At 42.8% G+C, this 26,965-nt stretch overlaps 1 protein-coding gene and 1 non-coding gene across 9 annotated transcripts in view; one reads left to right on the top strand and one right to left on the bottom strand.

Annotated features, from left to right (window-relative positions):
- Positions 1-26,965, top strand: part of LOC106568538 (uncharacterized) — a 66,808-nt gene that overhangs the window by 21,388 nt on the left and 18,455 nt on the right. For 3 of the 8 annotated variants that reach the window (XM_082960592.1, XM_014138963.3, XM_014138964.3), the window contains exons 2-6: positions 11,719-11,826; positions 12,444-12,659; positions 23,787-24,521; positions 25,487-25,774; positions 26,639-26,740. In XM_082960592.1, coding sequence (XP_082816718.1) covers positions 12,618-12,659; positions 23,787-24,521; positions 25,487-25,774; positions 26,639-26,740 — 1,167 coding nt within the window. In that variant the 5' untranslated portion in view covers positions 11,719-11,826; positions 12,444-12,617. The remainder of the gene's footprint in view (positions 1-11,718; positions 11,827-12,443; positions 12,660-23,786; positions 24,522-25,486; positions 25,775-26,638; positions 26,741-26,965) is intronic. The other 5 variants (XM_014138965.3, XM_014138966.3, XM_014138968.3 and 2 more) reach the window with 3 other exon arrangements.
- On the bottom strand, positions 19,251-19,324 carry trnaa-ugc (transfer RNA alanine (anticodon UGC)). Its single transcript has one exon. It is a non-coding gene; the product is annotated as a tRNA-Ala (tRNA).

Genomic DNA, 26,965 nt, shown 5'->3' on the forward strand with positions numbered 1-26,965 from the left:
GGCAACCTATAGACTATAGAACCACTGACTGGCAACAGATAGACTATAGAACCACTGACTGGCAACAGATAGACTATAGAACCACTGACTGACAACCTATAGACTATAGAACCACTGACTGGCAACAGATAGACTATAGAACCACTGACTGACAACCTATAGACTATAGAACCACTGACTGACAACAGATAGACTATAGAACCACTGACTGGCAACCTATAGACCATAGAACCACTGACTGACAACATATAGACTATAGAACCACTGACTGACAACATGTAGACTATAGAACCACTGACTGGCAACCTATAGACTATAGAACCACTGACTGGTAACAGATAGACTATAGAACCACTGACTGGCAACAGATAGACTATAGAACCACTGACTGGCAACAGATAGACTATAGAACCACTGACTGGCAACCTATAGACTATAGAACCACTGACTGGCAACCTATAGACTATAGAACCACTGACTGGCAACCTATAGACTATAGAACCACTGACTGGCAACAGATAGACTATAGAACCACTGACTGACAACCTATAGACTATAGAACCACTGACTGGCAACAGATAGACTATAGAACCACTGACTGGCAACCTATAGACTATAGAACCACTGACTGGCAACCTATAGACTATAGAACCACTGACTGACAACCTATAGACTATAGAACCACTGAATGACAACAGATAGACTATAGAACCACTGACTGACAACCTATAGACTATAGAACCACTGACTGGCAACCTATAGACTATAGAAGCACTGACTGGCAACCTATAGACTATAGAACCACTGACTGGCAACCTATAGACTATAGAACCACTGACTGGCAACAGATAGACTATAGAATCACTGACTGGCAACCTATAGACTATAGAACCACTGACTGACAACCTATAGACTATAGAACCACTGACTGACAACCTATAGACTATAGAACCACTGACTGACAACAGATAGACTATAGAACCACTGACTGACAACCTATAGACTATAGAACCACTGACTGGCAACCTATAGACTATAGAACCACTGACTGGCAACAGATAGACTATAGAACCACTGACTGACAACAGATAGACTATAGAACCACTGACTGGCAACAGATAGACTATAGAACCACTGACTGACAACAGATAGACTATAGAACCACTGACTGACAACCTATAGACTATAGAACCACTGACTGACAACAGATAGACTATAGAACCACTGACTGACAACCTATAGACTATAGAACCACTGACTGACAACCTATAGACTATAGAACCACTGACTGACAACAGATAGACTATAGAACCACTGACTGGCAACCTGTAGACTATAGAACCACTGACTGACAACAGATAGACTATAGAACCACTGACTGGCAACCTATAGACTATAGAACCACTGACTGACAACCTATAGACTATAGAACCACTGACTGACAACCTATAGACTATAGAACCACTGACTGGCAACCTATAGACTATAGAACCACTGACTGACAACAGATAGACTATAGAACCACTGACTGACAACAGATAGACTATAGAACCACTGACTGGCAACCTGTAGACTATAGAACCACTGACTGACAACAGATAGACTATAGAACCACTGACTGGCAACCTATAGACTATAGAACCACTGACTGACAACCTATAGACTATAGAACCACTGACTGACAACAGATAGACTATAGAACCACTGACTGGTAACCTATAGACTATAGAACCACTGACTGACAACCTATAGACTATAGAACCACTGACTGACAACCTATAGACTATAGAACCACTGACTGGTAACCTATAGACTATAGAACCACTGACTGACAACCTATAGACTATAGAACCACTGACTGACAACCTATAGACTATAGAACCACTGACTGGCAACAGATAGACTATAGAACCACTGACTGACATCCTAGACAGGACAGGGCTGGCTCTATAGTACTGAGTGACAACAGGACAGGGCTGGCTCTATAGTACTGAGTGACAACAGGACAGGGCTGGCTCTATAGTACTGAGTGGACAACAGGACAGGGCTGGCTCTATAGTACTGAGTGACAACAGGACAGGGCTGGCTCTATAGTACTGAGTGACAACAGGACAGGGCTGGCTCTATAGTACTGAGTGGACAACAGGACAGGGCTGGCTCTATAGTACTGAGTGGACAACAGGACAGGGCTGGCTCTATAGTACTGACTGACAAGCATGCTGATTGGTTCTCTTCTCTGTGGCTCCTCAACCAATACTACCAGCCAAACCTGCTGTATCAGGACAACTTCTGATGGACTGTACCTTTAACCCAACACCCCCCCCAGCATCTCTCTGATTCAGAGGGGTGTTGGGTTAAATGACTCCTGCACCTCTCTGATTCAGAGGGGTGTTGGGTTAAATGACTCCTGCACCTCTCTGATTCAGAGGGGTGTTGGGTTAAATGACTCCTGCACCTCTCTGATTCAGAGGGGTGTTGGGTTAAATGACTCCTGCACCACTCTGATTCAGAGGGGCGTTGTGTTAAATGACTCCTGCACCTCTCTGATTCAGAGGGGCGTTGTGTTAAATGACTCCTGCACCTCTCTGATTCAGAGGGGTGTTGGGTTAAAAGCGGAAGACACATTTCAGTTGAATGCATTCAGTTCAACTGACTAGGTATCTCCTCCTTTCCTTACTCTTTCCATAGACACATACATTCAGCATGAACACTTAACCCTCCCAAGACCCAGGTACTGTAGGCGAGAGGGGGCTGGGTAAAGGGATTAATCAGGCAGACTAACCTTTCCCAGCCATGAACACACACATATTAGTCATTTAGCAGACTCTCTTATCCAAAGCAACTTACAGATAGTACCTTTTTTTTAAATTAAAAAACCTTAATTTAACTAAGCAAGTCAGTTAAGAACAAATTCTTATTTACTATGACGGCCTACCAAAAGGCAAAAGGCCTCCTGCAGGGACGGGGGCTGGGATTAAAACAGATATATAAAATCTAAATATAGGACAAAACACACATTATGACAAGAGAGACAACACAACACTACATAAAGAGAGACCTAAGACAACAACATAGCAAGGCAGCAACACATGACAACACAGCATGGTAGAAACACAACATGACAACAGCATGGTAGCAACACATGACAACACAGTATGGTAGCAGCACCACATGACAACAACATGGTAGCAGCACAAAACATGGTACAAACATTACTGGGCCCAGACAACAGCACAAAGGGCAAGAAGGTAGAGACAACAATACATCACGCAAAGCAGCCACAACTGTCAGTAAGACTATCTCCAGATAGCTAGGTGGGACAACCACATATCACTGTCCTAGTCAGCACATTTTTCCTCATTTAAAGCAGCTATCAGCAAAGTCAGTGATAGTAGCAGGAGGGGGGGAAAGTAAAGTGTGAGTGTCAGGTCACGAAAGCCCCCCCCCAAAAAGATAACGGCACAGAAACACACTGAATGGCTCAGCCCCATTGTCGGTCATTGGTCAACAGTAGGGATTTTTCAATTAAGTGTTTCAATGAGAGACGACTAGTTTTCAATGCACGTTTTTTCACTTGAGAAATACTGCACCAAAACACCATAGATGTAAAATTGTGCGACTAAGATCTCCTCGGCAAAACATCAACTGAAGAAATCTGTCATAATTTATTTTTTAATCTTAGATTAATTCAGACTATTTTTGAGGCAGTGTATGTATACTGGCTACGGCGTCTCAAGGTGGACAAACTATACTATTTCCGTCTTTTCTCATTTTTCAAGCGAAGGTCTTTTATGGTATTATGCGAGCACACTCGTTCGGTTCGCCGAGCCGAGTCCGAACCCGAAGCATGTGGAAGCTTTAAGGGGAACTCGTTCAGTTCTGCCTCCAAGACAAGACTCATTACAATAAACAGCAACCTGTGAAAATATAGCTGTTATTCTTTCATTATTTATTATTATTATGTCTTTTTTTTAGGGGTTTTCTTAAAACTGCATTGTTGGTTAAGGGCTTGTATGTAAGCATGTCACTGTAAGGTCTACACCTGTTGTATTCAGCATGTCACTGTGAGGTCTACTACACCTGTTGTATTCAGCATTTCACTGTAAGGTCTACACCTGTTGTATTCGGCATTTCACTGTAAGGTCTACTACACCTGTTGTATTCAGCATTTCACTGTGAGGTCTACTACACCTGTTGTATTCAGCATTTCACTGTGAGGTCTACTACACCTGTTGTATTCAGCATGTCACTGTGAGGTCTACTACACCTGTTGTATTCAGCATTTCACTGTAAGGTCTACTACACCTGTTGTATTCAGCATTTCACTGTGAGGTCTGCTACACCTGTTGTATTCGGCATTTCACTGTGAGGTCTGCTACACCTGTTGTATTCGGCATTTCACTGTGAGGTCTACTACACCTGTTGTATTCAGCATTTCACTGTGAGGTCTACTACACCTGTTGTATTCAGCATTTCACTGTAAGGTCTACTACACCTGTTGTATTCAGCATTTCACTGTGAGGTCTACTACACCTGTTGTATTCAGCATTTCACTGTGAGGTCTACTACACCTGTTGTATTCGGCATTTCACTGTAAGGTCTACTACACCTGTTGTATTCGGGCGCACGTGACAAATAACATTTGATTTGATTTGGAAGGTGCTTGGTTCAAGATGATTTGTTTGCGGTCACGTTAGGTTATTACGCTAGCTGCTTGTGGTTAACCAGATAACATAAAACTATAGAAGTAAATTGTTTGTTGTCAAAGCTACAGCTGCTTGTGGAACTCGCCTGTTGTTGTTGATTTTGTAGATGATCCACGCTTTTATGACAGTTGGTTCTGGACAGGTGTAACCTGATTTCAGCTGATTACCTCGTATGGTCTCCCTGTTTCAGGTACGGTATCCTGATGGGGTGGTGACTGGATGAAATGCTATTCCGCCTCTACTTTACATTTCAGCAGTGTAATTACATAGATATGGAAATTGCCTGTATGTTATGACAGCAGCATATTCTGCCTCAGGGCAAAAGGTAAACACTATCCTGTTGGTACTTGTCTGTCAGTGTATATAGTATGACCACACACAGAAAAGACAACAGTATCTAAAAAAATAAAACGTTTCTAAAATAATAGTAGTGGTCACTTCGCTCTTAATTGTGTATATTTTGTAAAAAAGGTCTCTTAAAAAAAGTTCCAGCCATGCTGGGTTAGAGGATTCTTTGATTGCAGAACTATTTTTGAACTATTGAACACCCCACTAAAAATATCCACTGTGTAGATTGTTATGAACTCTGCTAGTCCCAGGATGTGGATGTGGTACTGGGTAGGGCTCAGGAATGCTAACAGTACAGAACCTGACTGACAGCTTTTAGGACACTTTGTGGTTTTCAAAACCCTTTCTACCCACCCTTATCTCCCCCCCAAATTATGTTTTCCTTTCATACATGTGACCACAACATCTTAGAGTAGATGTACTGTATTGATATATATAAAAAAAAAACAGACAAACTATAATCTTCACAATACTTGGTGTGGATGATGGATGATGATGGAGCGGCAGCGTAGCCTAGTGGTTAGAGCGTCGGACTGGTAACCGAAAGGTTGCAAGGTTGAATCCCCGAGCTGACAAGGTACAGCTCTGTCGTTCTGCCCCTGAACAAGGCAGTTAACCCGTTGTTCCTAGGCCGTCATTGAAAATAAGAATTTGTTCTTAACTGACTTGCCTAGTTAAATAAAGGTGGAATTGGTGCTTGGTGTGGCTCAAAGCTGCCAACAGAACACAAACTGACTGACAGCTTTCAGAGGGCTTGATAGTTTAGAATTAATGAGTTTCAAAGCATTTATCTGTAAATATAGGTTTGGGACATGTTCAGGCTATCATAAAATAATTGATGGTAGGAAGTCAAGCAACCTATTTTCTCCACTTTATTCATGCTGCCAATATATCTTAGGTACAGTATAAACAATATATCTTAAGGACAGTATAAACAATATATCTTAATTACAGTATAAACAATATATCTTAGGTACAGTATAAACAATATATCTCAGGTACAGTATAAACAATATATCTTAGGTACAGTATAAACAATATATTTTAAGGACAGTATAAACAATATATCTTAATTACAGTATAAACAATATATCTTAAGGACAGTATAAACAATATATCTTAATTACAGTATAAACAATATATCTTAGGTACAGTATAAACAATATATCTTAGGTACAGTATAAACAATATATCTTAAGGACAGTATAAACAATATATCTTAGGTACAGTATAAACAATATATCTTAGGTAAAGTATAAACAATATATCTTAATTACAGTATAAACAATATATCTTAGGTAAAGTATAAACAATATATCTTAAGGACAGTATAAACAATATATCTTAATTACAGTGTAAACAATATATCTTAAGGACAGTATAAACAATATATCTTAATTACAGTATAAACAATATATCTTAGGTAAAGTATAAACAATATATCTTAAGGACAGTATAAACAATATATCTTAATTACAGTATAAACAATATATCTCAGGTACAGTATAAACAATATATCTTAGGTACAGTATAAACAATATATCTTCAGGTACAGTATAAACAATATATCTTAGGTACAGTATAAACAATATATCTTAGGTACAGTATAAACAATATATCTTAGCTAAAGTATAAACAATATATCTTAGGTACAGTATAAACAATATATCTTAAGGACAGTATAAACAATATATCTCAGGTACAGTATAAACAATATATCTTAGGTAAAGTATAAACAATATATCTTAAGGACAGTATAAACAATATATCTTAGGTACAGTATAAACAATATATCTCAGGTACAGTATAAACAATATATCTTAGGTACAGTATAAACAATATATCTCAGGTACAGTATAAACAATATATCTTAGGTAAAGTATAAACAATATATCTTAATTACAGTATAAACAATATATCTTAGGTACAGTATAAACAATATATCTTAGGTACAGTATAAACAATATATCTTAGGTACAGTATAAACAAAAGCCACCAGGCTGAGAATTTGTATGTCCTTGTGATTAATTGACCATTCTTCTTGGTGATCACCTGATGTTTGTCTTCCCAGACAAGACAAGTCAAGGCACATGGGTTGACTCAGTTCAAGCCAAGAGTGTGTCAGCGTGTTCTGGGAAAGCATGCAGTTTCCATCAGTGCTCAGAGTGGTGCCAATGTTTTTTATTTGATTTTATTTCACCTTTATTTAACCAGGTAATGTCACAGTGCCGTAATGAAATGCCTCACTGCATATCAATAGGCCTTATTGGATTAAGTACATGTACTTTCCAAATCCCAATTTGAAGAACAAAAAAAATGATTCGAAGGGAGACATACTTGAGAGCTGTGTGTGTACATCAGATATTTTCCCATAGACGGCCACCCAGTGCTTTCAGTTTTGTTATGTATCCGTTACAAATATGTATTCTGTTGCCAAGACAAACATCCTGAGAGTAGAGTCAGGGAGGCAGTGTTGGAAGCTCCTTGGTGTTGTGGTCTATGTTCTTCAGTCATGCTTCAGTATGGTATTGTCCTCACTTATCGCTTTCTATTGTCACAGCCCACTGAAGAATAGCCTCAGTTTTGATGTACATGTATCTCACTATCTCGACAACCATTTGATGAGATATACCGTATCTCTCTCAACTCAAGCATCTTACTCCTTCAATATCAGTATCAGTGTCAGCATCAGTGTAATCGGTATTGGTGTAATCAGTATCAGTGTCAGCATCAGTGTAATCAGTATTGGTGTAATCAGTATCAGCATCAGTATCAGTGTAATCAGTATCTGTAGCAGTATCTGTATCTGTGTAATCAGAATCAGTATTGGTGTAATCAGTATCGGTATCAGTGTAATCAGTATCGGTATCTGTAGCAGTATCTGTATCTGTGTAATCAGTATCTGTGTAATCAGTATCGGTATCCGTGTAATTAGTATCGGTATATGTGTAATCAGTATCGGCATCGGTGTAATCAGTATCGGTATCTGTGTAATCAGTATCGGTATCGGTGTAATCAGTATCGGTATCGGTGTAATCAGTATCGGTATCTGTGTAATCAGTATCGGTATCAGTGTATTCAGTATCTGTATCAGTACCAGTGTAATCAGTATCGGTGTAAACCAGTATTGGTGTAATCAGTATCGGTATCTGTATCAGTGTAATCACTGGGGATCCATAATAAACCCCAGGAAGAGTAGCTGCTGTCTTGGCAGGAACTAATGGGGATCCATAATAAACCCCAGGAAGAGTAGCTGCTGCCTTGGCAGGAACTAATGGGGATCCATAATAAACCTCAGGAAGAGTAGCTGCTGCCTTGGCAGGAACTAATGGGGATCCATAATAAACCCCAGGAAGAGTAGCTGCTGTCTTGGCAGGAACTAATGGGGATCCATAATAAACCCCAGGAAGAGTAGCTGCTGCCTTGGCAGGAACTAATGTGGATCCATAATAAACCCCAGGAAGAGTAGCCGCTGCCTTGGCAGGAACTAATGGGGATCCATAATAAACCCCAGGAAGAGTAGCTGCTGCCTCGACAGGAACTAATGGGGATCCATAATAAACCCCAGGAAGAGTAGCTGCTGCCTTGACAGGAACTAATGGGGATCCATAATAAACCCCAGGAAGAGTAGCTGCTGCCTTGGCAGGAACTAATGTGGATCCATAATAAACCCCAGGAAGAGTAGCTGCTGCCTTGGAAGGAACTAATGGTGATCCATAATAAACCCCAGGAAGAGTAGCTGCTGCCTTGGCAGGTACTAAAGGGGATCCATAATAAACCTCAGGAAGAGTAGCTGCTGCCTTGGCAGGAACTAATGGGGATCCATAATAAACCCCAGGAAGAGTAGCTGCTGCCTTGGCAGGAACTAATGGGGATCCATAATAAACCCCAGGAAGAGTAGCTGCTGCCTTGGCAGGTACTAAAGGGGATCCATAATAAACCCCAGAAAGAGTAGCTGCTGCCTTGGCAGGAACTAATGGGGATCCATAATAAACCCCAGGAAGAGTAGCTGCTGCCTTGGCAGGAACTAATGGGGATCCATAATAAACCCCAGGAAGAGTAGCTGCTGCCTTGGCAGGAACTAATGGGGATCCATAATAAACCCCAGGAAGAGTAGCTGCTACCTTGGCAGGAACTAATGGGGATCCATAATAAACCCCAGGAAGAGTAGCTGCTGCCTTGGCAGGATCTAATGGGGATCCATAATAAACCCCAGGAAGAGTAGCTGCTGCTTTGGCAGGATACTAAAGGGGATCCTTATTAAATACTAATAGATGTGATGTACATAACATGGATGCAAATAAAACATAGATATGCTCATTGGGAAAATATTTAAAACAATATTCACTCACAATGATGGAGTGAGCTGTAATTCTAAATACATCTACAATTAATATTTTCTCTAAGCATCTAATCGGAGTTGCTTGACAGCTGGCGATCAGCTCTGCGTGAGCCCGCCGTGTGTGTGTGTGTGTGTGTGTGTGTGTGTGTGTGTGTGTGTGTGGGTGTGTATCACTGCTGCATGCTGGGTAGACCTCGTTTCCAACGCCATATAAACAAAAGGTTAATGAGGCTTCGCTGCTTTTTGTTTATCCTTTCAGCAGATGCCAACAGATTTACACACACACACACACGAACACACACACACACGAACACACACACACACAAACACACACACACACGAACACACACACACACGAACACACACACACACGAACACACACACACACGAACACACACACACACGAACACACACACAGAAACGCAGGCACACACACGGCGTGCTCACACAGAGTGGATCTGCATGAAACTCGGCCCTTAATCACTGGAAGACTGTGTGTTGTGTTTTAGCCAAGCAGCTACGCACACACACACACACACACACACACACACACACACACACACACCACACGAACACATTTCCACCGTGACTATTCTTCTATGTAATTACTGTAGTTCATGGATAGATATTGGCTACTTCCTGACGGAAATAAATATATTTTTAGTCTCAATCCTGTTTTCCTGTTTTTGCCTAATTGTGGTTTGATTTATTCATTTGATTTTATACGCATCAATTTAGCCATTTTATTATTAATGATAAAGCAATCAAATCAAATGGAGAATCCATGTCTGTACCGAGGATGTTTTCATGTAACAGTTTAATTTGTATCAGTATCTGTATCAGTTTAATCTGTATCAGTATCAGTTTAATCTGTATCTGTATCAGTTTAATCTGTATCAGTATCAGTTTAATCTGTATCTGTATCAGTTTAATCTGTATCAGTATCAGTTTAATTTGTATCTGTATCTGTATCAGTTTAATCTGTATCTGTATCAGTTTAATCTGTATCAGTATCTGTATCAGTTTAATCTGTATCAGTATCTGTATCAGTTTCATCTGTATCTGTATCAGTTTAATCTGTATCAGTATCAGTTTAATCTGTATCTGTATCAGTTTAATCTGTATCTGTATCTGTATCAGTTTCATCTGTATCTGTATCAGTTTAATCTGTATCTGTATCAGTTTAATCTGTATCAGTATCAGTTTAATCTGTATCTGTATCAGTTTAATCTGTATCTGTATCTGTATCTGTATCAGTTTAATCTGTATCTGTATCAGTTTAATCTGTATCAGTATCTGTATCAGTTTAATCAGTATCTATATCTGTATCAGTTTAATCTGTATCAGTATCTGTATCAGTTTAATCTGTATCAGTATCTGTATCAGTTTAATCTGTATCAGTATCTGTATCAGTTTAATCTGTATCAGTATCTATATCTGTATCTGTATCAGTATCTGTATCTGTATCAGTTTAATCAGTATTTGTATCTGTATCAGTTTAATCAGTATCTGTATTTGTATCAATTTAATCAGTATCAGTATCAATTTAATCAGCATCAATATCTGTATGAGTATAATCTGTATCAGCATCTGTATCAGTATCTTTATCAGCTTTGTGGATGTTTTCACTGGATGTCCATGCTTTTTTCCTGATTGTCCTGTAGTTGTGGCCATCCATAGTGGCAGATACATATATCATTACATATTACAACTATTGAATGGACGTTGGGATCCTAGTAACATGCCTAAAAATCATTCATCTTGGTAAAGGAATGTAATAGGATCTCTGTGCAGGTCTGTGTCATATGATCATTATGGGAGACTTTCTTTTGGATAAGATGTTTCTTCTCTACAAAGCCACCATGTCAGGTTCTGTCATTTCTGTGCCATTCATAAACTGTATGGCGATGATTAAATACTGCCCTCTGGTGGGGGCGATTGTGAAACAACACCCATCATGCATCACTGTATTGAGAGGGTTATAATTGTGAAATAATATTGCCTTCACATGAACTCATTCCTATTGGCTAGTACTGTGTTCTAGAAGTGTTCTGTTATGAAGGATTGGTCATTGACTTGACAAGTGCTTTTTTTTTTTTTTTTTTTTTTTTTTTACAGTTTTTATGTCTATGACAACATTGTGGCTCAGGGACACACCGTCCACTGAGCACAGACATCAGTTCAACGTTTATTCCACGTTCGTACAATGTAATGTCATTGAAAAGTGGTAGTTCACGTTCTTCATTTAAGCCTTACCTGAGTGTTGGAGTCCTTATTAAAGCTAAAATATTAAAACCATTTCTTTTTTTCCTTGTGTTTCAGCCTGAAAGAGGTTCAACAAACTTGAGCTCCTGAACTGAGTTGCGTGACGGAGGGCCAGAGAACAGAGGTTGAGAGAACAGAGAGGCTCAAAACGAAGAGGCTTGTACTGTGAGTACTGTAAACTTCGCTTGGCCTTTTTTCTCTCTATAGGTCACCCTTTTGGATAGACCCTTCAATTCTGTTCCTATGTAACATTGGGCCTTGTGTGTGTGTGTGTAGTGGTTGCTGTACAGTGTATGCCAACATACTAACCCTGTGTGTGTGTGTGTGTGTGTGTGTAGTGGTTGCTGTACAGTGTATGCCAACATACTAACCCTGTGTGTGTGTGTGTGTAGGGGTTGCTGTACAGTGTATGCCAACATACTAACCCTGTGTGTGTGTGTGTGTGTAGTGGTTGCTGTACAGTGTATGTCAACATACTAACCCTGTGTGTGTGTGTGTGTAGTGGTTGCTGTACAGTGTATGCCAACATACTAACCCTGTGTGTGTGTGTGTGTGTGTGTAGTGGTTGCTGTACAGTGTATGCCAACATACTAACCCTGTGTGTGTGTGTGTGTGTGTAGTGGTTGCTGTACAGTGTATGCCAACATACTAACCCTGTGTGTGTGTGTGTGTAGTGGTTGATGTACAGTGTATGCCAACATACTAACCCTGTGTGTGTGTGTGTGTGTAGTGGTTGCTGTACAGTGTATGCCAACATACTAACCCTGTGTGTGTGTGTGTAGTGGTTGCTGCGTGCCCAACTGGAGCTGCAGGTGTGTATATCAGAGAAAGCAACCCAGGCAGACAGACTGAGGTAACTGGAGCAGGTCCTGCCACTCCCTTACAGGACATACCGAGAGAGACGCTCTGAGCTACCGACTTGCAGGACTTCTCCTACAGGGTTCACCCACCACAACATGCAGGGGAAGAGTGAACACGAACACCAAGACAATAACATGGTAAATAAACCCTTACCCTCTTTCTCTCCATCTCGCTTTACATCCATCTAACAGGATCTTTCTCCCAAAATAAGCTTTCAAATGCTTAGTCGTTTGTGAATTGCATGTACGTAAACATTTATTTTATAAATCATTACGTGGACCATTTCTTTATCCAATAAGATATAATAAATAAGCTGAGATATGCACAAATGGAACGTTAGCTACATGAGGAATATAACTGGTGTATCTGGACTGAACTGGTGTCAGTTTCATCCTAGATATATATAGCGAGCTGTATGGAATGTTTGCCTGCTCATCTGTTCCTGGAACAGTTTCCTACCGTAGGTGTATACTCAGCCAGATGTATGGAAACATCTGGAATCTGTCTCTTTACACGACCTGTCCTTTTTTCCCCTGATGAAATGATGATCATTCACAGAATCAGAGTCTGTCTCCTGTTCATATGGTTGGATATGAACTACGTAGAGAAACAGCAGTCTGTTCTGAACAAGAGCAGAACAGAGCAGAACAGAACAGAGCAGAGCAGAACAGAGCAGAGCAGAACACAACAGAACAGAACAGAGCAGAGCAGAACAGAGCAGAACAGAGCAGAACAGAACAGAACAGAACAGAGCAGAGCAGAACAGAACAGAACACAGCAGAACACAGCAGAACAGAACAGAGCAGAACAGAACAGAGCAGAGCAGAACAGAACAGAGCACAACACAACAGAACAGAACACAACAGAACAGAACAGAGCAGAACACAACAGAACAGAACACAACAGAACACAACAGAACAGAACAGAGCAGAACACAACAGAGCAGAACACAACAGAACAGAGCAGAACAGAACAGAGCAGAACAGAACAGAGCAGAGCAGAACAGAACAGAGCACAACACAACAGAACAGAACACAACAGAACAGAACAGAGCAGAACACAACAGAACAGAACACAACGGAACAGAACAGAACAGAGCAGAGCAGAGCAGAACAGATCAGAACAGAGCAGAGCAGAACTGAACAGAGCAGAGCAGAGAAGAACAGAGCAGAGCAGAGCAGAACTGAACAGAGCAGAGCAGAACAGAGCAGAGCAGAACAGAGCAGAGCAGAGCAGAACAGAGCAGAACAGAGCAGAACTGAACAGAGCAGAGCGAGCAGCAGAGCAGAGCAGAACAGAGCAGAGCAGAGCAGAACAGAGCAGAGCAGAACAGAGCAGAGCAGAACTGAACAGAGCAGAGCAGAACAGAGCAGAGCAGAACAGAGCAGAGCAGAGCAGAACAGAACTGAACAGAACACAACAGAACAGAGCAGAGCAGAACTGAACAGAACACAGCAGAACAGAACAGAGCAGAGCAGAACCGAGCAGAGCAGAACAGAGCAGAGCAGAACACAACAGAACAGAACAGAGCAGAGCAGAACAGAACAGAACAGAGCAGAACAGAGTAGAACAGAACAGAACAGAACAGAACAGAGCAGAGCAGAACAGAACAGAACACAACAGAACAGAACAGAACAGAGCAGAACACAACAGAACAGAACACAACAGAACAGAGCAGAACAGAACAGAGCAGAGCAGAACAGAACAGAGCACAACACAACAGAACAGAACACAACAGAACAGAACAGAGCAGAACACAACAGAACAGAACACAACAGAACAGAGCAGAACAGAACAGAGCAGAACAGAACAGAGCAGAGCAGAACAGAACAGAGCACACACACGAACAGCCAACAGACAGAACAGAGCAGAACACAACAGAACAGAACACAACGGAACAGAACAGAACAGAGCAGAGCAGAGCAGAACAGAACAGAACAGAGCAGAGCAGAACTGAACAGAGCAGAGCAGAGAAGAACAGAACAGAGCAGAGCAGACGCAGAGCAGAGCTGAACAGAGCAGAGCAGCAGAGCAGAGCAGAGCAGAACAGAGCAGAGCAGAGCAGAACAGAGCAGAACTGAACAGAGCAGAGCAGAGCAGAACAGAGCGAGCAGCGAGCAGAGCGAGCAGCAGAGCAGAGCAGAACAGAGCAGAGCAGAACTGAACAGAGCAGAGCAGAACAGAGCAGAGCAGAACAGAGCAGAGCAGAGCAGAACAGAACTGAACAGAACACAACAGAACAGAGCAGAGCAGAACTGAACAGAACACAGCAGAACAGAACAGAGCAGCAGAACCGAGCAGAGCAGAACAGAGCAGAACAGAGCAGAACAGAACAGAGCAGAACAGAGCAGAGCAGAACAGAACAGAGCAGAACAGAACAGAGCAGAACAGAGCAGAACAGAACAGAGTAGAGCAGAACAGAGTAGTCACTGGTGGCAGAGAAACAATGTTATTTACAAGGAGAAGGACAACACACCATATTGCCAAGCAGATTGCCAGGGGCTGAATGCTCCTTACCATGTCACCCTTTATAAAATATATGTGCACGTCAAACAGCCAGGCAACTATTTATCACTAATTGGTTCATTCATTTTATTTTTACATTAATGAAGGATTTGACTTCTTTTAGCTTGTTTTACATATATATGCGGATACACACACACACACACACACACACACACACACACACACACACACACACACACACACACACACACACACACACACACACACACACACACACACACACACACACACACACACGCACACATTTAACTGTGTATCGTGAGTAATTTTTCTGATGATACTGAAAGGCATTGGCCTCCATGATAAACCATCTGTAAACAATATCAATTAAAACAGGCTTTTGCTAGATGTTGTTATGTTTAGAGGCCAATAATCCCTATCCAGGGATGAAACTGTGGTTCATAGAGAGGAGTCAGTATTAGTGAGAATATTATATTAGCGACGGTATTAGCGGCACCATCCTTAACACACATACGGTACGTTCACAGGCAGACAGGGTTTACAGTAGTACAGGATTGTATGAGATCTGGGTCAGGCCGTGTTCTCTAACTCTGCACCATATGGCTATGTGCTGGGGCCACTGAGGAATAGAGCTGAGGGCGAGGGTGGGGGTCTCTGGCTCCTCTATAGCCCTCCGTCTGAACATAGGGGTCTGTCTCTATGGGGACAGCCCTCCGTCTGAACATAGGGGTCTGTCTCTATGGGGACAGCCCTCCGTCTGAACATAGGGGTCTGTCTACTCTATGGGGACAGCCCTCAGTCTGAACATAGGGGTCTGTCTCCTCTATGGGGACAGCCCTCAGTCTGAACATAGGGGTCTGTCTCTATGGGGACAGTCCTCCGTCTGAACATAGGGGTCTGTCTCCTCTGTGGGGACAGCCCTCAGTCTGAACATAGGGGTCTGTCTACTCTATGGGGACAGCCCTCAGTCTGAACATAGGGGTCTGTCTCTATGGGGACAGCCCTCAGTCTGAACATAGGGGTCTGTCTCTATGGGGACAGCCCTCAGTCTGAACATAGGGGTCTGTCTACTCTATGGGGACAGCCCTCAGTCTGAACATAGGGGTCTGTCTCTATGGGGACAGCCCTCAGTCTGAACATAGGGGTCTGTCTCTATGGGGACAGCCCTCCGTCTGAACATAGGGGTCTGTCTCCTCTGTGGGGACAGCCCTCAGTCTGAACATAGGGGTCTGTCTACTCTATGGGGACAGCCCTCAGTCTGAACATAGGGGTCTGTCTACTCTATGGGGACAGCCCTCAGTCTGAACATAGGGGTCTGTCTCTATGGGGACAGCCCTCAGTCTGAACATAGGGGTCTGTCTCCTCTATGGGGACAGCCCTCAGTCTGAACATAGGGGTCTGTCTCTATGGGGACAGCCCTCCGTCTGAACATAGGGGTCTGTCTCTATGGGGTCAGCCCTCAGTCTGAACATAGGGGTCTGTCTCCTCTATGGGGACAGCCCTCAGTCTGAACATAGGGGTCTGTCTCTATGGGGACAGCCCTCAGTCTGAACATAGGGGTCTGTCTCCTCTATGGGGACAGCCCTCAGTCTGAACATAGGGGTCTGTCTCCTCTATAAAAATGAAGTCTGGTTTGTTGTAATGTTGTAAGGTAAGTCTACTGTACTTTAATATTCATAGGAGAGGGTTTATTGTAAATTATTTATAGGCTAACATTGAAGACATGCTGTTTGAAACCTGCTGTTTATGGGTTGGCAGGTAGCCTAGTGGTTAGAGCGTTGGACTAGTAACCCAAAGGTTGGTGGATCAAATCCCCGAGCTGACATTAACCCATTGTTTCTAGTCTGTCATTGTAAATAAGAATTTGTTCTTAACTGACTTGCCTAGTTAAATAAAATATAACAATTCTGTCCTTTTGTCTCGAACCTAAAATGTAATGTAATGAGTGTGAATTTCAATGCTGAGAGTGTAATACAGTTTTTGTTGCATTATTCAATGGTGTAAAATGTATATTTAAGAAGAAAAGTGCCTATTAAAAGAGAGTATTAACATGGGGTATCTGGGATCTCGGGATCTCTGTCCCGGGAACACTCTTCACATTTTCCCACAAAATGAAATGACAAGACCTGGGAAATTACAACATTTTCCCCAATGTGGCACTAGCCTGAGGTTTCCCCGACATACAGAGCTAGAATCAGCTTCCCCTTACCCAATCCTAAACTTAACCATTAGTAGGGGAAATGCAAAAACTGATTCAAGATCAGCATTTTAGGGGCAACTTCACCCAACTCCCATTAGTGGGAGAGTGGGTTGATCTTGGCATGTAACGAGGATGTCGTTCTGGAACATTTACTCTGGATTAAACTCTTGTTGTTTTCATTAGCTGTTGCATACTTCTTCCTTTAAAGGTCAGTAGAGGAAAGGGCTCTTGTTTTCATTTCACCTTCAGTCTAATGTATTTACTTCAAACTAAGTCGCTAGTCTAATGTATTTACTTCACACTAAGTCGCTAGTGTAGTGTATTTACTTCACACTAAGTCGCTAGTCTAATGTATTTACTTCACACTAAGTCGCTAGTCTAATGTATTTACTTCACACTAAGTCGCTAGTGTAGTGTATTTACTTCACACTAAGTCGCTAGTTTAGTGTATTTACTTCACACTAAGTCGCTAGTCTAATGTATTTACTTCAAACTAAGTCGCTAGTCTAATGTATTTACTTCAAACTAAGTCGCTAGTCTAATGTATTTACTTCACACTAAGTCGCTAGTCTAATGTATTTACTTCAAACTAAGTCGCTAGTCTAATGTATTTACTTCAAACTAAGTCGCTAGTCTAATGTATTTACTTCACACTAAGTCGCTAGTGTAGTGTATTTACTTCACACTAAGTCGCTAGTTTAGTGTATTTACTTCACACTAAGTCGCTAGTGTAGTGTATTTACTTCACACTAAGTCGCTAGTCTAATGTATTCACTTCAAACTAAGTCGCTAGTGTAGTGTATTTACTTCACACTAAGTCGCTAGTTTAGTGTATTTACTTCAAACTAAGTCGCTAGTGTAGTGTATTTACTTCACACTAAGTCGCTAGTTTAGTGTATTCACTTCAAACTAAGTCGCTAGTGTAGTGTATTTACTTCACACTAAGTTGCTAGTTTAGTGTATTTCCTTCAAACTAAGTCGCTAGTGTAGTGTATTTACTTCACACTAAGTCGCTAGTTTAGTGTATTTACTTCAAACTAAGTCGCTAGTGTAGTGTATTTACTTCACACTAAGTCGCTAGTTTAGTGTATTCACTTCAAACTAAGTCGCTAGTGTAGTGTATTTACTTCAAACTAAGTCGCTAGTGTAGTGTATTTACTTCAAACTAAGTCGCCATGAATTCAAAGCACATGCATAATTGACACTGGCAGACTGCACACATGACCCAAATGCAGTTAAAATATCCTACAGGAAACCCCTACAGGATAACCTATAAAAGAACGTGTGTCTCTTTGAGCTGACATTGTGACTCTTCAGACAGTCACACATTTGATAGGCCTATGCACAATTCACTTGATAGACAACCTCCAACAAATTACAGAAAATCAACTACATTTGGCAACATCTAGTTGCTGATTATACAGATCGCAGATCAGCTCATGAATAACAGGGAGATGAAGAGTGGAAATAGTTTTAAATAAATGAAGGAAAAGCAGCCAACAAGTGCTCAGCATATGTGGCAACTCCTTCAAGACTGTTGGAAAAGCATTCCAGGTGAAGCTGGTTGAGAAAATGCCAAGAGTGTGCAAAGCAGTCATTAAGGCAAAGGGTGGCTACTTTAAAGAATTTGAAATATAAAATATATTTTGATTTGTTTAACATTTTTTTTGGTTACTACATGATTCCATATGTGTTATTTCATAGTTTTGATGTCTTCACTATTATTCTACAATGTAGAAAATAGTAAAAAAAATAATGAAAAATCCTTGGATGGGTAGGTGTGTCCAAACTTTTGACTGGTACTGTATATATTTCACCCCCAGCACCCCTACTTCCTGCGGCTATGCATAGTGGCACAGCCAAGCCTATTTGGGGAAACACCGGCATAGTGATTTGAAATGCTTTAAATGGGCACTTCTGATTTGTTTTGTGGTATTTCCCAGGACTCTCTGGATACGTTTTAGTCATTTAGCAGACGCTCTTATCCAGAGCGATTTACAGTAGTGAATGCATACATTTCATACATTTTTTTTCCCTGTGCTGGCCCCCGTGGGAATCGAACCCACAACCCTGGCGTTGCAAACACCATGCTCTACCAACTGAGCTACAGGGACCCCATAAATATGAATATTCCCGGTATTGAATCTTGGTATATTTTCGGGGGGAAAATAATCCCTCCCTACTGGCTACTGAGATATCGCGTTGCCAGTCACAACAAAAGGAAAAGGCAAGAATGTAATGTGAATTTGAAAAGTCACCCAGCTCATCTGACTCTTCTTCCTATCTCATAGTGGGAATAAGGGCCTAACTTTGAAACAAATCTTTTTAACTCATCAGCAGGGTTAGAATCTATTCCATTTCCCATCCAGTCAATTCAGGAAGTCAACTGAAAATACAATTTCCAATTTTCCTCATTTCAGTTTATTTCTTGAATTGCCTGAAATGAAATGAAATTGACCCCAACCGTGTCTACCATGTGTTACAATGTGTTACATATTAACACATCACTTACTCAGCTCATGGTTTCAGCTAAAAATAATAACATAAAAAATGGGGGCTTAAATGCTTTATCCCTGCATGGCCTGTAAATATAGTAAATACCAAGGTGATTAGAAATGATCCTAACCCCCCAGAGAGGCCCTCCAACCGGCCCTGTGGTCCCCAGCCGGCCACTACCTCTCCCTGGGGGAGGATGCAAGTTGAGACCCAGGACCAGGATTAGAGCTTAGGCCTAATTTCCATAGCCATAGCAGCTGCTGGACGCTGCCCACTTCATTTCTATAAGTAGCATTAGCGCTAGCATTAGCGTAATGTAATTGCAGCTATTTGATTATTAATTGAAGTAGCTCTTTGGCTAAATGGAAAATGAGTTGTTTTTGGTCACTGCTATCGGTGTTGGAAATGGAACACCATTTTGAGAAGTGGGTTTGTGTGTGTGTGTGTGTGTGTGTGTGTGTGTGTGTGTGTGTGTGTGTGTGTGTGTGTGTGTGTGTGTGTGTGTGTGTGTGTGTGTGTGTGTGTGTGTGTGTGTGTGTGTGTGTGTGTCCTCTGCTTTGCGTTGGGGCCCGTTTCATTTCATATGCCTGGGTTCACCTTGACACATCGACACCACAGCTATCTCTTTAATTCACACACGCACACACACACACACACACACACACACACACACACACACACACACACACACACACACACACACACACACACACACACACACACACACACACACAGAGAGAGAGAGAGAGATATAGAGCTTATATAATGTGAATTTGTAGCTTTTCGACTCTCTAATCCCCCTAAGCATGGAAAACATAATGTGATAATGTAATTAAATTAGACAAACTAACATGATCATTTTCAGCTCAGTATACTGGAGGTCTGAGGTCTGAGGATCAGAATGAAGGGTGATGGAGAGAGAGACAGTATACTGGAGGTCTGAGGACTCTGGATCAGAGTGAAGGGTGATGGAGAGAGAGACAGTATACTGGAGGTCTGAGGTCTGAGGATCAGAATGAAGGGTGATGGAGAGAGAGACAGTATACTGGAGGTCTGAGGTCTGAGGATCAGAATGAAGGGGGATGGAGAGAGAGACAGTATACTGGAGGTCTGAGGATCAGAATGAAGGGTGATGGAGAGAGAGACAGTATACTGTAGGTCTGAGGATCAGAATGAAGGGGGATGGAGAGAGAGACAGTATACTGGAGGTCTGAGGTCTGAGGATCAGAATGAAGGGGGATGGAGAGAGAGACAGTATACTGGAGGTCTGAGGTCTGAGGATCAGAATGAAGGGTGATGGAGAGAGAGACACAGTCTTAAAGGGACACACTATCACACCATCTTATGTCCTCTGTGGGTTACTGAGTAAGACTGTTATCCTCTAGCTGGGAGCTGTAATATAGCTGGGAGCTGTAATATAGCTGGGAGCTGTAATATAGTGATCCTCTAACTGGGAGCTGTAATATAGCTGGGAGCTGTAATATAGTGATCCTCTAACTGGGAGCTGTAATATAGCTGGGAGCTGTAATATAGTGATCATCTAACTGGGAGCTGTAATATAGCTGGGAGCTGTAATATAACTGGGAGCTGTAATATAGGGAGCTGTAATATAGTGATCCTCTAACTGGGAGCTGTAATATAGCTGGGAGCTGTAATATAGTGATCCTCTAACTGGGAGCTGTAATATAGCTGGGAGCTGTAATATAGTGATCATCTAACTGGGAGCTGTAATATAGCTGGGAGCTGTAATATAGTGATCCTCTAGCTGGGAGCTGTAATATAGCTGGGAGCTGTAATATAACTGGGAGCTGTAATATAGCTGGGAGCTGTAATATAGTGATCCTCTAACTGGGAGCTGTAATATAGCTGGGAGCTGTAATATAACTGGGAGCTGTAATATAGCTGGGAGCTGTAATATAGCTGGGAGCTGTAATATAGTGATCCTCTAACTGGGAGCTGTAATATAGCTGGGAGCTGTAATATAGTGATCATCTAACTGGGAGCTGTAATATAGCTGGGAGCTGTAATATAACTGGGAGCTGTAATATAGCTGGGAGCTGTAATATAGTGATCCTCTAACTGGGAGCTGTAATATAGCTGGGAGCTGTAATATAGTGATCATCTAACTGGGAGCTGTAATATAGCTGGGAGCTGTAATATAGTGATCCTCTAGCTGGGAGCTGTAATATAGCTGGGAGCTGTAATATAACTGGGAGCTGTAATATAGCTGGGAGCTGTAATATAGTGATCCTCTAACTGGGAGCTGTAATATAGCTGGGAGCTGTAATATAACTGGGAGCTGTAATATAGCTGGGAGCTGTAATATAGTGATCATCTAACTGGGAGCTGTAATATAACTGGGAGCTGTAATATAGCTGGGAGCTGTAATATAGTGATCCTCTAACTGGGAGCTGTAATATAGCTGGGAGCTGTAATATAGCTGGGAGCTGTAATATAGTGATCCTCTAACTGGGAGCTGTAATATAACTGGGAGCTGTAATATAGCTGGGAGCTGTAATATAGTGATCATCTAACTGGGAGCTGTAATATAGCTGGGAGCTGTAATATAGTGATCCTCTAGCTGGGAGCTGTAATATAGCTGGGAGCTGTAATATAACTGGGAGCTGTAATATAGCTGGGAGCTGTAATATAGTGATCCTCTAACTGGGAGCTGTAATATAGCTGGGAGCTGTAATATAACTGGGAGCTGTAATATAGTGATCCTCTAACTGGGAGCTGTAATATAGCTGGGAGCTGTAATATAGCTGGGAGCTGTAATATAGTGATCCTCTAGCTGGGAGCTGTAAAATAGCTGGGAGCTGTAATATAGTGATCCTCTAACTGGGAGCTGTAATATAGCTGGGAGCTGTAATATAGTGATCCTCTAACTGGGAGCAGTAATATAGCTGGGAGCTGTAATATAGTGATCCTCTAACTGGGAGCAGTAATATAGCTGGGAGCTGTAATATAGTGATCCTCTAACTGGGAGCAGTAATATAGCTGGGAGCTGTAATATAGTGATCCTCTAACTGGGAGCTGTAATATAACTGGGAGCTGTAATATAGTGATCCTCTAACTGGGAGCTGTAATATAGCTGGGAGCTGTAATATAGTGTGAGACATTCAACTGGCACAGAAGATAGATAACCTGTTACATCTCTGTCACCTCTCAGAGTGTATTGAGGATTAACTCAATACACGAGCTAGTGGATGACTCTAATGGATGACTCTAATGGTTAACTCTAATGGATGACTTTAATGGTTAACTCTAATGGATGACTTTAATGGATGACTCTAGTGGATGACTTTAATGGATGACTCTAGTGGATGACTTTAATGGATGACTCTAGTGGATGACTTTAATGGATGACTGTAATGGATGACTAATGGATGACTAATGGCTGACTCTAATGGTTAACTCTAATGGATGACTAGTGGATGACTCTAATGGATGACTAGTGGATGACTCTAATGGATGACTAGTGGATGACTCTAATGGATGACTCTAATGGATGACTCTAAATGATGACTCTAATGGTTAACTCTAATGGATGACTAATGGATGACTCTAATGGATGACTCTAGTGGATGACTCTAATGGATGACTAGTGGATGACTCTAATGGATGACTAGTGGATGACTCTAATGGTTAAGTCCTTCCTCACCACAGCAGGGCGTTTTCTGCTGTATTGTTCTTCCGTGATATCAGTCATTGTGTTTCTCCTGTCCAGCCATGAGTGAATTGGGAGGGATATTTCATACTATATGCAGGAATGGTTTTGCCCTTTCCTCTACTGACCTTTAAAGGAAGAAGTATGCAACAGCTAATGAAAACAACAAGAGTTTAATCCAGAGTAAATGTTCCAGAACGACATCCTCGTTACATGCCAAGCTCAACCCACTCTCCCACTAATGGGAGTTGGGTGAAGTTGCCCCTAAAATGCTGATCTTGAATCAGTTTTTGCATTTCCCCTACTAATGGTTAAGTTTAGGATTGGGTAAGGGGAAGCTGATCATAGATCTGTATGTAGGGGAAACCTCACCCACTGTGCCTGTGCTGAAACCATAGATTTCTCTCTTAGGAAGCCACTGCCGTTAAAGAGACAAGGAGAGGGTCCAGCCATAACAACCATAGCAACCCTAGCAACCGTAGCGCGACTGCAGAGCAAGGCAGAGATTCAGTCGACAGTAATGGCCATACCAGAGGGACGTTGTCCCCCACTGAGGTTCCGTCTCTACGGGGTCTCAGGAAGAGCCAGAACAGCTCATTGGAGGAGGAAGAGAATGTCTGGAGAACCAATAAGAGGACGGTGCTGTCCAGAGGATCTAGTCTAACCCGCTCTAGGAGTGTCAAGAACCTGATCCACAAGTTCTCAGAGAACGGCGAACCCTCGTCAGCCAATGATAACGGCTCACCAGTTCTGTCAATAGGCGGATCCCTGCCTGAAGACTCTAACCGGCCAATCAGGATATCCACAGCCAGAACTGTGGAGGTACTGGCCTATCAGAACTCCCGGTCCAACCCAAACACAGCCACTCCCAGTAGTACCACAGTACAGACCCAGAGCCCAGTCAGGCTGTCCACAGCCAAGTCCACCTCCCAGTCCAACCCAGCCATTCATAGCAGCAGCAGCACCGTAGAGAGCAAGAAACCGGTACCTTCTATCAAACTAACCCCTCCATCCATGGAGTCTCAGCCCGGCCTTAAGGGGGCAAAGACAGGCTCACCACAGCCCAGCAGTCCTTCAGACAGTCATTCCCAGAAGGGTCAGGGCCAGAGCCAGGCTGGCTCCATGGCAGGCTCTGGAATGGGTTCGGTAAGTAGACCTCTAGATAGGCTCATTTATAAGGGCCAAGAGAACTGATCACACCAATCACTGATTGCTTGGCATCCGAGACCACGTCCAACCCATGATCATGCTCCGTATGAAGATCCCACAGCATGGCCTGTCTGTCTGTCTGTCTGTCTGTCTGTCTGTCTGTCTGTCTGTCTGTCTGTCTGTCTGTCTGTCTGTCTGTCTGTCTGTCTGTCTGTCTGTCTGTCTCTCTGTCTGTCTGGCCTGTCTGTCTGTCTGTCTGTCTGTCTGTCTGTCTGTCTGTCTGTCTGTCTGTCTGTCTGTCTGTCTGTCTGTCTGTCTGTCTGTCTGTCTGTCTTGTCTGTTTGTCCACAACAACAGCAGTCAACACAATTGTGCATCCGCCTGTCCATCCGTCTATGCATCCGCCTGTCCATCAGCCTGTCCATCTGCCTGTCCATCCGCCTGTGCATGTGTGTCCAATAGCAGTCCATCTGCACCCTAACCTTTGCATCTAACATATTAAACTCCAACTAATGGCTTGTTCCTAACAGGAATAAAGGCATAATGAGCTGTAGCATGCTATGTCGTGTGTGTGTTGATGTTGTTACCACTCTGCTGTACGGTAATATGCTGCTAATGTTCACATCACACCATTGCATGTCTGTTCAGTGGAATTCACTGGTTTGATTTGCACATGATACAATTTCAGATCTCTCTCCAGAACATACGGCACCTTCAAATACCATCAAATGCTCCCTGCGCTGTGCTGCGCTGTGCTGCGCTGTGCTGCGCTGCGCTGCGCTGCGCTCCCTGCGCTGTGCTGCGCTGTGCCTGTCTGTCAACAGCTATACTATTGATTTGTCTCTCTCTTTCTCTCTCTCTTTCTCTCCCCCCTCTCTCTCTCCCCCCTCTCTCTCCCCCCTCTCCATCCCCCCTCTCCATCCCTCCATCCATAGATTTAATATATTCTCCTCCTCCTCCAGGAATCAGACTTTAATCCCAACAAGAGGCCTGAAAGTCCCCCATCTGAAGACGAGCCATCCAATCCCGTCAAAGTCCACCAGAACCCCAAATACCAACTGTACCTGAGTGGAGACGTGACGGCGAACGGATCCAGGGATACAAATGGAACGTTTGGTGGAGAGAACGGGAACGGTATGGATCCCAAGAACAGTTCCCGTTGGGACAGCGCTAGTTCCAGATTCGGGACAAACTATCACGGGTCCCTGGAATCTCTGGCCTCACGGGACTGGGACACCATGTCGGACAGGGTGAGGAACAGAGGCCTGGGGCCACTTGGGGCTGGTACTGGGGCCAGGGGAATAAGACAAGGTTGAGGCTTGGGCCTCCAGGAGCCAGGGATTTCATTCAGGGGTGATGGTGGGGCCAGCACTGCTAGGGGCCAGGAGATGTTGATGGGGAATGAGAGGGACAGTAATAGGGCTTCCAGGGGCCAGGGGAATCAGACATGGCTGAGGGACAGTTATAGGGCTTCCAGGGGCCAGGGGAATCAGACATGGCTGAGGGACAGTTATAGGGCTTCCAGGGGCCAGGGGAATCAGACATGGCTGAGGGACAGTAATAGGGCTTCCAGGGGCCAGGGGAATCAGACATGGCTGAGGGCCAGTAATAGGGCTTCCAGGGGCCAGGGGAATCAGACATGGCTGAGGGACAGTAATAGGGCTTCCAGGGTCCAGGGGAATCAGACATGGCTGAGGGACAGTAATAGGGCTTCCAGGGGCCAGGGCTGCCAGGGGCTGAGATGGGGAATAGGGGCCAGGGGGACGACAGGTTGTCACCTCTATCTAATTACACCGAGATAAAGCTCAGACAGGTAGTGTGATCAGCACCTGTCTGTCTGCTCCACCTGTCTGTCTGCTCCAAAATGTACTGTAGGAGCATGGCGTGAGCCACCTTAGACCTGGCCTTTATGATGCAGCGCCATCTGCTGGTGTACAACAGGCTTTACAATAATATCAATATTAAAATCCATATTGAATTAACCATGGATAATATGCCCATTTCACTAGTGGTGAATCCTTGGCATAGCATTGTCAAAGACATCGTTTTAAGAATATTCATGTTTTTATTGATTTCTTTTATCAGTGGAATGTTTCTGTGTGTGTGTTGTCTAGGTGGGAGGTTTTGAGAGTCCACCCAGGGTGTTCAACAGTCCCTACGCTACAGCGGCTTCCACGGATTACAACTCTGGCATGTACCGGATGTCAGAGTATAAGGTAAAACACTCAGACAAATGGGATTATGTGGTACAGAAACAACTATTTTACTAGTATCTTGTTTGTCTTAGAGAGCATAGAATCATGATATTATGTACAGCCCATTTACCTGTTTGTCTTCCTTTCTCTATCTGCCTCCTCTCATCTCCTCTCCTCCTCTCCTCTCCTCTCCTCTCCTCTCCTCTCCTCTCCTCTCCTCTCCTCTCCTCTCCTCTCCTCTCCTCT

The sequence above is a fragment of the Salmo salar genome, chromosome 13 (assembly GCF_965601325.2).
Source record: "Salmo salar chromosome 13, fSalSal1, whole genome shotgun sequence".
In the NCBI taxonomy this organism is placed as follows: domain Eukaryota; kingdom Metazoa; phylum Chordata; class Actinopteri; order Salmoniformes; family Salmonidae; genus Salmo; species Salmo salar.